Source organism: Epinephelus fuscoguttatus, linkage group LG20, assembly GCF_011397635.1.
Source record: "Epinephelus fuscoguttatus linkage group LG20, E.fuscoguttatus.final_Chr_v1".
NCBI classification, from domain to species: Eukaryota; Metazoa; Chordata; class Actinopteri; order Perciformes; family Serranidae; genus Epinephelus; species Epinephelus fuscoguttatus.
In genome coordinates, this window is record NC_064771.1 from 33,595,040 (window position 1) to 33,611,758 (window position 16,719).

The 16,719-nt window shown below is 41.8% G+C and overlaps 2 protein-coding genes and 1 long non-coding RNA gene across 6 annotated transcripts in view; 1 reads left to right on the forward strand and 2 right to left on the reverse strand.

The window, feature by feature from the left end:
• skap1 (src kinase associated phosphoprotein 1) overlaps window positions 1-5,708 on the reverse strand; it is a 37,596-nt gene extending 31,888 nt beyond the window's left edge. The window contains exons 1-5 of one of the 4 annotated variants that reach the window (XM_049564402.1): window positions 5,567-5,708; window positions 4,439-4,587; window positions 1,358-1,463; window positions 813-838; window positions 507-614 (exon numbers count right to left, since the gene is read on the reverse strand). In XM_049564402.1, the coding sequence (XP_049420359.1) occupies window positions 507-614; window positions 813-838; window positions 1,358-1,463; window positions 4,439-4,587; window positions 5,567-5,577 (400 nt within the window). In that variant the 5' untranslated portion in view covers window positions 5,578-5,708. Of the gene's footprint in view, window positions 1-506; window positions 615-812; window positions 839-1,357; window positions 1,464-3,652; window positions 4,409-4,438; window positions 4,789-5,372; window positions 5,390-5,566 lie in introns of those variants that run through there. The other 3 variants (XM_049564403.1, XM_049564401.1, XM_049564404.1) reach the window with 3 other exon arrangements.
• Window positions 5,709-6,159: 451 nt separating this feature from the next.
• On the forward strand, window positions 6,160-14,229 carry LOC125881314 (uncharacterized). The gene is made up of 3 exons (XR_007448227.1): window positions 6,160-7,269; window positions 12,000-12,842; window positions 13,032-14,229. It is a non-coding gene; the product is annotated as an uncharacterized LOC125881314 (long non-coding RNA).
• Window positions 14,230-14,418: 189 nt separating this feature from the next.
• On the reverse strand, window positions 14,419-15,920 carry hoxb1b (homeobox B1b). The gene is made up of 2 exons (XM_049564405.1): window positions 15,349-15,920; window positions 14,419-15,062 (listed from the first exon to the last, which is right to left on the reverse strand). The coding sequence occupies exons 1-2, from the start codon at window positions 15,905-15,907 to the stop codon at window positions 14,758-14,760; spliced, it is 864 nt and encodes a 287-aa protein (XP_049420362.1). The 5' UTR covers window positions 15,908-15,920; the 3' UTR covers window positions 14,419-14,757.
• Between the last annotated feature and the right edge of the window lie 799 nt (window positions 15,921-16,719).

Here is a 16,719-nt window from a genome sequence, read left to right on the forward strand (position 1 = left end):
GGTAGTTTGTTAAAACTGCATTTGTTTAGTTTTCTCAGAGGAATACCGCATTGTCTCCCGTGACACCGACTCCTCCTTATTACCTTTTCCTTTGTTGGTGCAGAATTCCTCGCACACTGTAGCCTTTCAGCAGAAACACGCTCACAGAGATAATACAGACGTGTACATCCCATTATTAGGGTTAGAATTTCTCTCCATTGTCCTTGGTTAAACTAGATGATTTGAGCTTAAAGCTGCATATCATCTGGGCTGCTGTCTGCTGCTCAAATTCATAATTCTTTTCTCTTTTTTTTCCATTTGATGTTGTGAGGGAAAAAGCCATCAGTGCTGCTTTGCCGCACATAGACACCCACATTAAGAATTAGGCCTTTTTGAGCTCAGATCTCTGCACTGCGCAAATAGCCCAAGACCACACACACACATGCACACACACACACACACACACACACACACACACACACACACACACACAGAGGGAATCAGACTCAGGACTATTGTTAACTCACACTCAGGGGCTCCATCATCCTGGTAGTCAGAGGCCACTGAGGCGTCGTCCGAGCGACCCAGACTGGAACTGCGGTTGTCATCAGAACCGTCGTCGTCTCTAAAGTCCGCTGAGTGTGTGTTTGTGAGAATGAGTATGTGTGTGTGTGAAAAGGAAAGCGATAAAGCAAATGTGAGCCAAGTAAGAAAAGGCTTTAAAGGCTTAACTTTCAGTAGTACATGATAAATCTGTCACTAATTTCTGCACTTTGTAGACACAGCAGTTTGTGATATTTCAATGATAAGAGACTTGGGGTAATTTTACTCACATGGGAAGGGGAATTCTTGAGGGTGTCTGTAAAACCAAAATAAGCATATACTTAAGTCTTATGCACTGAGTTTTCTGTGCTTTCATTATTTCAACTCAGCTCCAGTTCTGCTACAGAATTTCAGCAATTGTTTCCTGCAGAGGAAACCACAAAACCACACACATCTGTGCCAAAGCATGCGCCGCTTATATCATGCAGCGCAGGCTACGCCGGTGGAGCTGCTTCCGGAGTAAACTATCACACCTCATGCTAGAGTTTCAAATCATCCAGATCAAAACAGATTATTCTGAGATCTTTAAAAACTTTTAATAACAATAAATAAGAGCATGAATGAAATCTTGAAGGTGACACCATTAGACTAAATGAGTTCCTTCAAATGTAATTTTGCTAACTGTGTTTAAAGCAATTACAGCAACAATTACGGTTCTTGTGTGGTATTAACAGCAAAAGTTAGGTAATGGTGGCATGAAATTACATTGTGACACTTGACTAGTAAAGCTCGCTAAACGCTGATTTAATCCTGCTCCTAGAGGTAAAAATCCTACCTTACATGGACGACCCTGAAGTTATTCAGTAAGACTTTCCGTGTCTCTTGGGCACTTTCACTGAGCTCTTCATCTTGAAGGATATCTGCTACAAACAGCTCACAGTCTGAGGAGCAAAGACAACACTGTAAACATGGCATTTATGACATGTTTTTCCAAGGACACAAGGAAGGAAAGATTAAAACACTGATTAGGCTTAAAATGTTTGTAAGAGACAGAACCCTCATCATTTGCTCACACTGGCCTTCATGTATGAAACAAACGTACAACAGAAAACTGGGCGTACAGTTATTTCCACACAAAGCCCTGCATTTATCACTGTGGATGTGAACAGAGGCTACGTTCAAATCTCACATCAGGTCTCAGCTTGTGTTACGGTCAGCGTGAATTTGTGGTGCAGCATAGTAAATCTGGCTGAGATGGAGAAATGTTATTAGACCGTAATCTGACTGGCATCTAAGTATTTGCAGCCACATATTAATAACTTCAAAATGTATAGCCACCATACAGGCACACGCTCTCTATCACAGCTTACAGTTGCCTGGCTCTGTGGGACTGGCTCCAGACTGACCAAAGGATGAACACCAGTGGTGCCCGGCTCTAATTTATCCAAAACTTTTCTTCTTTTTTTTTTTTAACACTGACAAACCAAAGCATGTTTACACCAATTATCATTAAAACAACATTAAATGAAACAAATAAACCCTGCAACAGTTTAAATAATTAAATACTAGTAGCCTATGGGTTATTACATTATTACCAGTGTCTAGCTCAGACACAGGTGGTACATCTGTGTCTCTTCCGCCACCTGTTAAGCCCGAAATGGAAGCAGACCCCATATGCAGTTACGTGGGTCAGCTATAAGCTTTGATATGAACAGGCTACTACAACAACATCAGTGTTATATAGACTAATATTAGCTATTAATATAGTATGCTAGATCGGTACATATCATGGATATATGAATTAAATATTCCACCCTCAGCTGGTGTTTGATTTTCCACTGTGACGCTGTTGACCGCAGCAGTGTTTTCTTTCCATACTGTATTCTTCCGACTTCCTATGATGCCACTTTCCAGGCTGCCAAATACAACCAGAGCTAGAGCCAAATAGGGTGACGTCTGTGAACGGATCTGCACTGGTTTGTATGTTAGATTGATAAATGAGGGCCACTGTTTACCAAGATAAAACCCCATTATTAGGAGCTGCAGATCACAGATCAATCTGTCCTCTCCAGGTATGACAGTCACTAAATATTTTGACCTTAGAGTATAAAATTAAAAATAACAGTCTGAAAGGTTTCGTACTTACTGAAGTCACAGCAGATGGACACAACAGCATGACCATGTGCAAAATATAATGCATTCCAGCACCACAACCTTGCCGTTTTCTTCACAACTTGTTTCTACGTACATATATTTAATAATCTGATCTATGTTTTCTCAGTCAGGGCTCGTTATAAGGAACTCGTTAATAAAGTCTTTCTGATGCAAACGAATGAAATTTATATCTTTAAAATAATTCAGCCCTTGTGAATTTATTGGGTGTTATATATAATGGTAGCTGGCGACCACAATATTCAAGCTGTTTATAGTTTTACCACCTAATTGCTTCTTCAGAGCCTAAAAACAAACTACTCTTTATGAGGTTTGACCGGTGAACATGTAATCCAAAGACACACAGTACAGATAAGACATTACTCTTTCAAATGTCTATACAAAAGAAGTGGTTATGATTAATATTCTTTTTCACTGTGGTATTGAACTGGACTGCAAACACGATTTAAGTAATGGAAATATTACCCAGTAAAGCAATAGCTATGTTTGTAAAACAGGTTGGCCGACATCACTTATCTGATTCAATTTCTTTATGTCCTCCCGTGTTACACAAACAGACAGACATATGCAAATGTTCTCCCAGAGGTGCTCTTTGTGGGCCTGGCAGGCAGTACATGCAAATTAAGTAAAATGCTGTACGGTTTACAGTCTATCATAGGTGTCGAAAAATAGGTTTTATGTGTTCTAGTTTTGGTTTTCATTTCAGCAGAAGTAACCACAGGTACAAGGTACTGTGAGCAACAAGATAAAAAAGACAGTTGTTTTAAGGGTGTAGTTCACTTAACTGTCTGTGTGTTCACAACCAGTCGAACATGTCATTGGTACATTTTGAATGCTGCCATAAGCATGCCCGCTTACACTATATTTCCACAGTTACATTCCTGTTTAAACAAAGATTGCAAGATAAAATGGTATTGTTTTAAAAATTATAATTTAAAGTAAAAGATTGACACATTACCATCCAAAAGGCGCCTAATTTCAGTCGGGATTGTCCCCATCCCTGGCATTCACTTCTCCAACTCGAGACACTTTGGTTTGCTGACTTTTCAGACTTTTTCTACCCCTTCACACTTTGGTTTTTACTCCACAAGGCCGCCTATGTGCACCTAACCTCTGTCATACTGTTACAGCTCCATGGCAGAGACAAGAGCCTGGCACAGCCTCGCATCTAACCACCTGTGTCCTTGTTCTGCAACTTAACTTCCGTGCATACATCTAGATTTGCACAAAATAGGGAGGAGCAGGTGCACAGATGACAACTTCCTCCACACTCTGGTTTCTAAGTCAAGGCTGATGACAAGGTTTGACTGACAACGAGAAACCTCCTCTATTTGACCTACAAAAACATTGTCTCAACTCAAACCTCAGGAGGGGAAGTGATCTTGTACATTAGATACCTTTGGCAGCACTGTAGTCTCGCAAAGCTGCCTGTGATAAAGATGTGAACCGACATCTTATGTACATGTAGGTGTTTGTGGTGAATCACAAAATGAGCAACTTGAAACACTTGAAAACAAGATTATGGAAACTCTGAATATGACTGGTGCTGAAATAGCACGCATCTCTGCGTCTTGTATGTGGATGTTTATCCGTCCCTTAATCAAAGGGAATTTTCTTTTTTTTTCTTTTTTTTAAAATCACATGATTTTTGTTTGTAAAGCTTGCCAACTTACGTGTCCCTGTGTCATCATTTTTCAGTGTCCTGTTACAACTAGAAGTGCTATAAATAATGCAAAAAACATACCTCTGTCCTTCAACCAAATGACTGTGGGCACACATGCCCAAGTCGGCAAGCATCTGGACTGTTTAAGTGTTCTTGAGCATGACAGTGAATCCCTGCCAGCCAGCTCCAGACACGCTGCTCTGTTGCTGCTCTTGTGCAGCCTGACCTCCCTGCAAAGTGGGAAGAGCGAACAGACAATTTCCCCACAGGGATCAATAAAATACCACATTAAATTGAGGGAAATAAACTTATCAACAAAATGGGATGCCCCTTAGGTGTTTTCCCAATTGAAAAAAATCTATTTAAATCTCAAAAACAGTTAAAATAATATCTAAATATCATTCTGAAATCAAAAACTGCACCCAGCTGCAACTACTGCGAGGCCAGCAGCAGGCCAGCACCCCAGACACTGGTGTATTGCAGAAATGATTCAGCATTACTGAACTGTCCTTTATACCTCCAGTATGTACATCGTTATACCCCTGATACAGGCTAATGTTTTGGTTAGGTGCTCCTGTGGTTTTTTTTTAAGCCTGACAACCTGTGGCCAGTATTGTTCACTCTGGGCCAATTTAATCCTCCAGAATTAGAGTGGAGGGACTCCAACAATGGTGCCTGGTTTATACAGTATGTCAAAGTTTGGTGGTGAAACAAAGGTATTTTGGAATAATTGTCTCCTACAATTTCACCAATATTTATACAGCCACAAATAACGCCTCTTTATTGTACTAAAAGTTGTCTGAAAATGGTTAAAGTAATATCTTACAGAGCCCTTAACATTACAATTTCCCTGGTTAGCTATTACAAGCATCAGCTAATGGAACTTTGTTCTAGCTAACCTTAGCTCATGTAGCTAATTCCAGTAATTAGAAAATGCCTAAATTATTTAAATATTTCAATTAAAACTATGTCTCTGTTTGTTTGTTAAATACGTGGCTGGAGGTACTGTACCCACATTTTTGTTTGCTATCGCCGCATTAATGGTCATCGCACTCACTTACGGAATTAACCGTTTAGCAAGTCACACTGCCAATTAGCTTAATGCTAACCTGCTAATAGGCTAACACCGTTAGATCGGTTATCGCAATTTAGCGCCATTATTCTCTTATTTTAGATCACTGTGAAGGTTTCCTGTGAGCAAGCCCTTACCTGTCTACCATTCAGACATTGTGAAACGGTTTTACGTCGATTTTAAGAGGCTAAACTTGTTTCCAACGTGTAGCTAACGGTTAGTCATTGACAGCTAACTTAGCATTAGCTGACCTTCATAGCTAGCTTGTTTAAGGTTACGTGACCTTTGAAGGTAACCGACATTCCTCCTCTGACAACAATTATTCCTGGGTAAGTTAATATATTTACCACCTGAAGTTATAATAAAGGTGGAAATAAGTTTAAGAGGTGGTTTTACGCGAATGTACAAAATCCCAATACGTTTTTACACGACTTTTGTGACGGCGCTACATTCAAGTGCTATTATTCTACATAGAGGTGAGTGGAGTTGTAAAATCGTAAATTAGTGTTGTCGTACATTTAGACGATGTTTTTACAACGATGATGACGATTCTTTTTATAAAAATGTTTCTGTTTTACTGTACACTAATTACGACTTTGATAACGCCAGTAGAAAATAGTTTTGGGTGTTATTATATTTTTATTTTAATATAAGATATGTTAGCAACGTTATGTGCAGATACCTTCAAGGACCCTTTAAGATGCTGTGAAATTGTGAATCAAAATTGAAGTGGGGGATCTGTAATAGAAATCAAATCACATAAAGCTGCCTTGTGCTTAAAGATGAGTAAATATTCATCAAGTGATGTTTTAACAAAGCCTTGCAACAATAAAAGATATAACAGCTACCGCTCAATTACTAAATCAGATAAACAAATAGCTGCATAGACATGTTGTCAAATTGGGTATCAGAAATTCTCCCTTTTACTGTTTAAATTACAGTAATCACCATTTTAATGGCTCTTTGATTTAAGCTTGTAATCTAATTAGGGTATTTCTGACAACAAGTGAGCGCAGCATCACTAAATAGGTCCCTCACTTTATCTGACAGGACATGGATGAATGGGTTATATTACCAGTAGAGGGTAAACAGCAATGGGATGGACTGGACTGGCCTTTTGTAAACGCAGTTAACTTTAGTGTAGAGGAGGTAGTGGTGGTAGTAGTAGTATAATACTAATAGAAATAGCAGTGGGCCTGGCTATCACCTTATTGATCTTGTATTACTGAAACACTACAAGGAGAGCCATCAAGAAACCAAAGCTCAATCAGACACTGCTCACATCGACAGAATACACCGGATATCAGTCAAGACTATGTTGGACTAATGTGTATTCAGGCTCACAAGATAATTATTTCATATCCTAAGAGACATCACACACACACAGAGGGTCTACACAACATTAATTGTAAATGTAAAAATATAAAATGCTGTGTCCGTGCACAATATGCACATTCGAGCTGATATTTTTAAACATGTAACACAGAAAATAAGAAATTCAAAATGTTTTCCAGGTCCTGCAGTAATCTCAAAATCATCTCCTCTCTTCTCTTCTGAATTTAAGTGAAATATGGCACTGCTGTTGCATCTGTACTCTTTAAAAAAAAAAACTGTAATTTCCCACATAGTCAGAAAGCAGCAGCAGCAGTTTCCTTTCATGCATGGTCCTAATTTTATAATTTTCAGTATTTTTCATTCTTCACGTTGAATGCTGATGCTCTCCTTCCCTGTCACTTCTCTACAGGAAGCCACGGGGTCAGGGCGAGTTGAGTCCCATGTCAGAATTGTCCCCACGCTGACCTGCGCCTGACTGGCCTCCCAGCAAAAAGCCCCTGTGAAGGTAAGAGGAACTGGGGGTCCCCTCCCCTGGAAAAGAGGTTCCCTCCCCTTGACAGCTCCACAGAGCCCCAGCCACCTGCCTGCTGGGTCAGCCCCATATGAAAAGGGAAGCCCTTTGTAATCCGACGGGGATTACACCACCCAACAATGCGCCGCTGAAAGAGCGACAAAAGCCCTGTATCAAACACAGCTGAGGGGGAGCAAGGCTATGATCTCCCGCTACTACCAACACTGACTCCTCCGCCACCTCTCATCTCCCCAAGAGGCTCCTTCCCCCCTTAAGCATTCGCTGCCTCTGTCCTCCTTCTGCCCTCTCATCTTTAGGATCTGGCCTTTTATCAGCGCATTCCTTTTCATTTGCATTGCGGTGTGGGGAGGGACAGCGGGTCTCTCTGATCTGATAGCGCCAGGAGAGAGAGTCAGGAGGATCCTCAGGGCATGAAGGGTGTGTGTGAGCGCTGAGTGTGTGTATCCTGTCCTGCAAACACACACACAGCAAATTGCATTCTCAAGATACGCAGAAACTCTTTTGCAGTCCAGAGGGACAAATAGTGAAGCACCCATGCCTGTCTTTCAGGCTCTGTTTGTCTTTATCTGTATTTCAGAAAAGGAAGTGATGTGGTTTAGGGGCATGTTTTTACTTAAAGGTCGTGTGTGTAGGATTTAGAGGGATATATTTGCAAAAATGGAATATAATAAGTGGGTTTTCTTTGGTGTATAATCACCTGAAAATAAGAATTGTTGTGTTTTTGTTACCTTAGAATGAACCATTTACATCTACATCCAGAGCATGTCCTCATCTACAGAGATCGCCATGTTGCACTGACATGTTTCTACAATAACCCAGAATGGACACACCAAACACTGGCTCTAAAAATGTGGAGCTGCTTTATTGAGTGTTTTTACCAGTTTAAATCACCATATCCGTTTGTTTTGGAGAGGAGGAGACCTCTGCGGATAATTCAGCTCCTATTAAAAACCTCCTGAACATCTGGATTTTAAGTTATCAGAGAAAAATGGTGAGCACACATTAGCAGGGGCTGGGCTAGCAGGCCATCTCAGACAAGCCAACAGTGTTGGAGAAGCACTGGTTTGTAATGTGAAACTGCTTTGTTCAGTGTTTTTACCGGTTTAAATCTCAGGGTCCGTTTGTTTTGGAGAGGAAGAGACCTCTGCAGATAATTCGGCTCTCACTAAAAACCTTCTGAACGTCTGGATCTTAAGTCATCAGACATAAAAGGTGAGCACAAATTGGCAGGTGTCAGGTTAGAAGCTCGTCTCCAGCATGCCAAATAGCATTGGAGAAACACTGATTTGTACTGTGAAACTACTTTATTCAGTGTTTTTACTGGTTCAAATCACTGAGTCTGTTTGTTTTGGAGAGGAAGAGACCTCTGCAGATAATTCGGCTCCCGGTCAAAGTCTCTTGAACGTCTGGATCTTAAGTCGTCAGACAAAAAAGGTGAGCACACATTAGCAGGTGTCAGGTTAGAAGCCTGTCTCCAACATGCCGACTAACATTAGAGAAACACTGATTTGTAACGTTTCACAGCTTTATTCAGTGTTTTTACTGGTTTAAAGCACTGAGTCTGTTTGTTTTGGAGAGAAAGAGATTTCTGTGGATAATTCGGCTCCTGGTAAAAGTCTCTTGAACATCTGGATTTTAAGTTATCAGAGAAAAAAGGTGAGCACACATTAGCATCTCTGACAAGCCAACAGCATTGCAGAAACACTGGTTTGTAACGTGAAACTGCTTTACTCAGTGTTTTTACCGGTTTAAAAACCTCCTGAACAAAGAACACTGAAGGAATTTTTACTCTGAGAAGTTTCAGCTGGTTGCAATCTGCATTCCTCACCGCTAGATGCCACTAAATCTCACACACTGAGGAATTTGTGTCTAAAATTCTGTAAGAAAGCTTAAAAATTGTACCAGGACTTAAGTTATGGATTTTACTTTTACCTCTTGTTTAAAAACCTTGGCATAAATCACTCTGTAAGAATAGGTGTCAACTTTCCAACAGCAAATATCTCAAGGTGCTCAAACGTGGCCCTAATTTAAACATGTCAGAGCATATTCAAACCCTTGATAGAATAAGAAGGTGTTTGGCCTGATTCTTAAGGGTCTGTTGTAAATGTTTGTGTTGCTCGAGGAGATAAAAAGAGGTAGTTTACTTTTAGGATTTCCTCAGAATCATTGTATTCCCAACCCACCCATTGCTCAAACATGTGTCAGCGTAGGGGGGCTCTGGTGGCGGCGGAGTAAAAAAAGCGATGATAGATCGAGGACACAAAAGACAGAGGAGCAAATGTGTTGCGCTAAATCTACAACCTTCAGTCAGCCACATATTGACTGACTCGGGAGGGTTACCTCAGCTTGTACTCGAATCAATGTTAGCCCCCGAGAGCATTGAATAGAAAATCATTCAAATTGTATTATGTTAGGATATATGAGCCATTTCAAAATATTAATTCAGCATTATTTGAGGTGTCTGTTAAGGATAGCAGTTACAGCTCGCAGTGCGTTGACTCGACTGAGTGATTACATACCTCTATTACATGTGATATATGAATGTGTGAGAGGGACCTATTTTTCATTACCAAGACATTGTCCCTAGAGGCAGTTGTTAAAGAAGAATCTGTGAATTATCCCCGTGGAACAACTGGCCCTTGTCATGAGCCGAGGAGAGAGGAAAAGGAAAGGAAAGGAAGGGAAAAAGGGGAAGCACAGCACTATTGATAGCAGTGGGATTGAGAGACTGGAAGGACGCCAGAAGAGTGTGTCTGCCTGCGCTTGTGATCCTGCACACTGCCGCCTCTCCCTCTGTCCAGTTAATTGGAATACAAAGCAGAGCGGGGTCGATGAGAGAGTGGTGAGGACGAGAAGGAGGAGGAGGAGGGGGGGAGCTGCTGTCTGTCTCCAGCAACGCTCAACCTTCACTGCTCGCTGGGAATTGACTGGGGAACCAGCAAGCGAGACCGACACACTGTCACTGGTAAAATGAACTGTCACCTTGCATTTCTCAGCCTCCTGGCAGCATCGAATTGGCCGCTTTGAACCATGTGACGTGACACTGATTGAGTTCTGGTTTTCCCCCTCCTGGGCTCTAAAGGAAGAAGCCGGTTTAATTTCAAGTGTACAGCCTCTCCATGCAAAGTATCCAGGCAGGGGGGACATCACTGTGTGGGCAGCGAGCAGCGCCCCGAAGCTGCATCTTTACACCAGACCTTCCTATTCTTCCTCACCACCCCTCATTATTTCATTGTGCTGCTTCGTTACGCTGCCTCTCAGCTAGTCTTGTTTTTCTTACGGCATATAGTCATGGCGGTCTGACAGGCACACAGAGGAGGAAAACTATTAGGGGTAGCCATTTGGATCCTGGAGGCAATCCCAGGGAGTATTAAGACGTTAACCCTGGCCAAGTCACTTGTCTCTCTCAGTTACTATGCTGATGGAGTGGGGAAAGGATGCAGTCACAGGGGGGACCCAGGAGGCTGGGGCTTCAGGTCGGCTGGCGCTTCCAGATCCAATAGAGCCTGACTCGGATGGGGGAGGGTTGTCAAGAAACTCCCAGCCTGGGCTAAAAAGAGCCTCAGTGCCATAACAAAGGAAGACGAGAGTGTGCCATTCATAACTAGGCAGCGTCTCTCCACAAGGCTTCAACAGTGGAGAAATGTGGAAGTCAAATAAATACTGGGAACATCTGACAGAATTAAAATCACACATGTGACTGTGATTTCTTTTGTTTTGTAAGTACTAAAGACATATAAATTGTCTGCTTTTATAATGACATTTTCCAGTGTTAACTTCTTGCCAGAACTTTTACAGTCCCTCAACTGATCAACAAAAAATTAAACTGCAACTATTTTCTCTCATCTTTAAAATGTTTTCAAGCAAAATACCAAACTTTTTATGTTTCCTGATTCTCAAATGTTGGGTGAAAAATCAATACAACATAGTACTCTGATATTTTGCATGGCAATATTATATCAATGCAGCAACACCACATATTGATTCTTTTATTAAATAAATTATTATTATTCCATTTTTGGTAGCACACTAGAATAATAAAATTTAGTGCTTTTTCAGTCCACTAGATACAATTTCACTGCAATAAAAATGACTGAAGCGAGATGAGCAGACTGAAAACTATCTAGATGAACAGATGCTGACGAAGTTTTCCTTTGGGGACATAACTTGCAGTTGAAGAAGGGTAATAAATCTTGATATATATATATATATATATATTGCAGTATATGTTAGCGCAATACTTAGCATATCACACAATGTTTAAAATTGCAGTAATATTGCATCGTGGCATAAGTATCGTGACAATATTGCGGGGCCTCTGGTGATTCCCACTCCTCGAAATTGCTGCTTTTAATTGTTGTACATATAGTAAATTGAACATATTTTGATTTTGGACTGTTGGTCAGACAAAACAAGATGTTTGGAAATTGTGGTGAGCATTTTTCACCCTTTCCTGGTGTTTTCCACACCAAACAGTGACTCATCAAGAAAGGAATCTGCATCCAAATCGATAACGAAGATAGTCGTTAGTTGCAGCCCGGCCTTTCACTTTCCGGTATTTCTTTTATCAGCCATTGAAGGCCTTTCTCCAGCTTCATAATGAAACACCAGGGACAATGATGGAAATATGGCTTATCATTCTGTCCCTGTAAAGGTCTGATATGTGTGACTCGTTCTCTCCCCCTCTGTTCTTTTTAACTCAGGCGTCTCTGTGCTGGACCACCGGCCGCTGTGGGACCTTCTCTCCCTCCTGGCTGTCGGTGCCTCATTCCACATGTTGGATCTGGATCTCAGTTCTCCTGGAGGTTCAGCCTTTCCTCTTGTCTCTCTCTGTGTCTCATGCTCCTCTCTGTGTGACTGTAGTCTACAGGAGTACACAGAACACAGGATTCAGGATGGACAGGAGGGCGTTTGGCTCAAGCTGTTTGGTGACACCTGTATATTGCAATTTTATCATGTTGGTGTGTTCTGTGCGCACAACATCTAATGCACGCCTGCCCGACCAGGAGGAGGGGTCTTTCCTCAGCTGCTCCTTCTGAGGTTTCCTCATCCAAAGCGAGGGTCAGAAAGGACAGAGGGTGCTGATTGAAAAGCCCCTTAAGGCAAATTTGAGATACTGGGTTCGGACTTCATATGTTTTATTTTATAGATATATCAGAGAATTGTCTGTTTTTTAAGCTTTAACAGATGCTCCATTTATCACTGCATCTTGTCAGCACATTAAAATACATATTGTTTATGTGATAGATAAATGGCGCTAACCTAATGGCTGCGTTTGATATTTAGCAATAAAAAATGACTCCTCTCTGGTATCTCTCAGATGAACCAACCCCCCGTTATCCCATGAATACTGTATCTGGTTTCCCTTTGAAGCCCCGGGACCCTGCAGAGTGACATGCGACAGAGGAACTGGTCAAAAACCAAGGAAGTGAGCATGGCAATAGACTTGTAAAAGAGCCTGCAACAACTGCAAGCAGCATGGGGTACAAACAGCACTGGGCTGACCTCAGACAAAGTGCAGAGGGAGGCGGGCCGGCTAAAGATGTGTAAGATATCTGAGGAGAGAGAGGTTTGCTGCTGTATGTATTAATAGTCCTCATGTTTGTGCAGTCAGGTGTTGGCGCTGCAGGGTTTTTGATTATTTTTGTGACCATAAATGATCTTCTTTCTTCTCCTCCGGTGTTCATTAACCATTTTCCTCTCCTCTGCTCTCCTTGCCCTACATTCTCCGGCAGAAGGCAAAGAGAGCTGCGCTGATCCGAAGGTGAAAAACATCCTCCTCCTCTTCCCCCAGCTGAACATCTGTCTCCGTGGTGTTGGCTGCAGCACCAACTCTGACACCTCCAGATGGAGAGCCCGCTGGGAGCGCTGAGGTATTACCTACAGAGATGGCAGGGATCACACCTCTGGAATGAAGTCCCACACTTGTTTTCTGCACTGTCCCCTTTTTTGTTGTTAAATCTGCCACTATTCACCATATCGATTGTCACCTCGCCAGTCCTTGGCCTTGTGACTCTTCGGGAAGCTTTTCGGCTTTTAAAGTAACGCATGACAACAAACCTCTCAACCCTTTTCTAATTTACAGTAATGGGCCGTATGGTATTTCAACTGTAACTTCTATTAGTGGAGCCATATTAATTTTTAATATAGTTGTGAGAGAACTGCATACTCATGCGGATGTATTTCAAATGATTGCTGATTTCCATTTCCTGGAAACATCTTTTTTTCTCCATAGGTCCTGAACTTATTACACTTTTTAGTTTGCATGAACCAGAACATTGGCTAAATGGCCTGTAATCTCTTTAGCCTAAATATTAAAAGCAATACCTGCAAAAATCCAAAGTATGAGAGGCCCTAGAGTTGACTTCTGCGAGCCACTCTGGTGTCTTGACAGATTGACTCTGCATTCATTTGTGCCTGAACTCTGCGTGAACCTCAGCTTTAGGAAAAAGGGCACCAACAGGCCAGTGCTGCTGGGGCAGAAACTGTGTGTGTGTAAACCCAACACCCAGTGCAAATATTGAAACTGCTGCCCCTCTTCACCATCACATGAAACTAGGTGGTCAGGTCCGGCAAACGTTTATCTTTAGGTGAAGCCACAATGAGCACTAAATTAACATTTTCTGATTTTTAAAAGGAAAACGCGATTGTTTAATGAAAAGTATTTGACTGAAATTACTTAAAATACAAAGTGCATGTCATTGCAACCTGTGTCAGCTGTCTCCAAGCAGAATTTGGGTAACAAATCAAGGGTGAGACCTGGTTCCCTGGAGTTTGTTGTCATGTTTAGAGCCCCTGGAGGTATTTGGAGGTGAAAAGGTCACTGGGAACCACCCCATGTGTTGTGAAAGATGCCTCTTGTCACATTATGCAAGGGGACTTTGGTGAGACTATTAATAGAGGTGAATATAGAGAAGAAGGTTGCAATTGCATTCATATTTAGAACAATTTATTATTATGTACATATTTTTTTTTTTTTAAAATATGAAGAAAAGACTTCAAATTCTGTCACAAAATTTAAAGTTTGATTGGACTCTGTAGGATCATCAGCATCTGTCACAGCCTTCTTTTTACATAAACAGCCAATACAACACTTTTTTTATTGTATAAACTTTATTAAGCTAAATCATCACAGCTGTTGGAAAATACCCTGTAAATAAATAGTGCAAACAATGACACTGAATGCTTCAGTGCTCCAACACACACAAAAAACACAGCATGGGCTTATGATAAGAAAATTACAGATACAAGAACGCATGAAAAGACATTTGAAAAAGTTTCTCCAATGCAGCATGAAGCATTGCGCGATATGCACATAAGCAGACACAGACATACCCTGTATACTTCAAAGTCCACATGCTTTTTTCACAGTTTTTCTGGAATGGTGCGATTGAGGGGAGAAGTTAAAAACTGTCTCCACAGATTGTTTTTTGTTTGTTTATTTCAGAAGTCCCATCACGGTTAACAGTCTTTCCCCTTCGCCTTTGGAGAGGTGTCAGGGCCGCAGAGTTTCTCCACAGGTGCCGCAGCGCTGACCAAAGCGCAGCCCAGTTTCTCGCGTTTCTTCTGCTTCATCCTGCGGTTCTGGAACCAGATTTTCACCTGCGTCTCGTTCAGCTCCAGACTGGCGGCCACCTCCACCCTCCGCGCCCGCGTCAGGTACTTGTTAAAGTGGAACTCTTTCTCCAGCTCGGTCAGCTGCTTGGTGGTGAAGTTGGTGCGGATCACGTTGTGCTGGCCGGGTACGCCGAACTCCGACAGGACAGCTGTGAAGAGAAATGGATGAATGAATGGATGGATGATGGAGGGAAAACATGAAAGTCATAGAGCTGGAGATGTGATGATACATGTGAGAATGAAATAGAAAAATGCACAAAACATTAGTTGCCAAATATAATTTTTCAGATCCATTTAGGCTTCATTATATCAACTAAATTGCGTATTTACGCACAGTTTACGCACCGTGAGTCAATATTACCTGCAGAGGTCTCATGGATTTTCTAAACGGCACATCTAGCTCTAATTCTCAAATCTGTCTGCGGATGAACAAACCTGTTTTAGGTGGATTCCTCTTCACTTTCATCCAGTCGAATGTTTTAGAAGTTTCCTCCACATGCTCCAAATCCCTCTCCTTACTCTGGGGCGGTAACCTTGTGTAAACACTCTCTGGATATTCTTGCTGCCTCTGATCCCCGTTTCCAAAATGTAGATATTGGCTGCCTGTTGCAACACCAGGCCCACAGCTGTCCCCGGTGTAGGGAGCCATGTTTGTTCCGATTGGTGAAACCTGCGCATGAATGAAGCTCCGGTCCTGCTCGGGTGCGAGGCCGTACTGGTGATGTCCGTACTCCAGAGGTGACCCATACATGGAGTTCCCCGGTGTTGCAAACTGCAGATCCAAGCTGACGTGTGTCTGGTGATGCAGAGGGAGGCTCGGGCTCTGGTGAGGCGCAGAAGTCGCAGCAGCTAAGCGACCGTCCGGTGCGTAACTATCACTTGTTGCGCACGAGTTGGACGACATGTATCCATGGTTCAAATTGTGGTATCCGGCCTTGGCACTGAAAATATTTGCTCCCCGGTTGCACACGGGGTAGTCTAAGTATGAGTTCATCCTGGACTTGGGCCTGTTGTTTGTTTCGCAGCTGATCAAGACCGAGCAGTCATTAATCGGTGCTCCCTTTGCCCTAACCTTCTAGGTAGTATGTCAAAGCTGTAAAACTGCCTTCCACCCTCATATCACCTTCCTGACACACCATGTGACCCGCTAAACGCCAATGGCAAAGGACCTGCAGCACTCTGTCAAGTCTGCAGGCTCGTCCATCAAACGGCTCGCATTTACATGACAAATGCTTCAATCAAACTCGCTCATCCATCTGATAAGAACACAAACATCAGGACACTATTTCAGACTGCGGTGTTACAGCAGCTCAGAATGAAAAATTAATCACGAAAATTAAAATAACCACCATATAATAAGAATAACGAGGGTAATAATAATAACAACACAGATTTAGTATTAGAAATGCGATAATAAAAATGCCCCCCAAAATAATAATAAAAAAAATAGGGCACACTTTATTTATTATTGTTGTTTTGAAGGTGTCAAAAGTTGCTGCAAGGACTGCTAAATTATTCGTCTGAACAAATCGGAATGCAACTAAATAAATACACAAGTTATGCTGCAATATGTAAGAAAGTACAGGTATTTTTTTTCCTTTTAATTTATGCAGTTTTAGCTGTGAAATTCTTTTTCTATTGCGCACTAATTTGAAAGCTTGAAACGAAAACGACATTTAAAACTCGCTTTAAATGGATAAATAAATACGAGTTTGCTGAAAAGCTGCATTGGCTTATTCCCAAAACATTTCCTCGGCCTGTAGACGACTCCAATCCCGCAGACAGACTCTGACTCCAAAGCAGCGC

Coding starts and splice junctions, on each gene's coding strand:
- hoxb1b (XM_049564405.1), bottom strand. CDS start 15,907: ATGAACTCATACTTAGACTACCCCGTGTGCAACCGGGGAGCAAATATT. Junction 15,063..15,348: donor GAGGAATCCACCTAAAACAG/GTTTGTTCATCC, acceptor TTCTCTTCACAG/CTGTCCTGTCGGAGTTCGGC.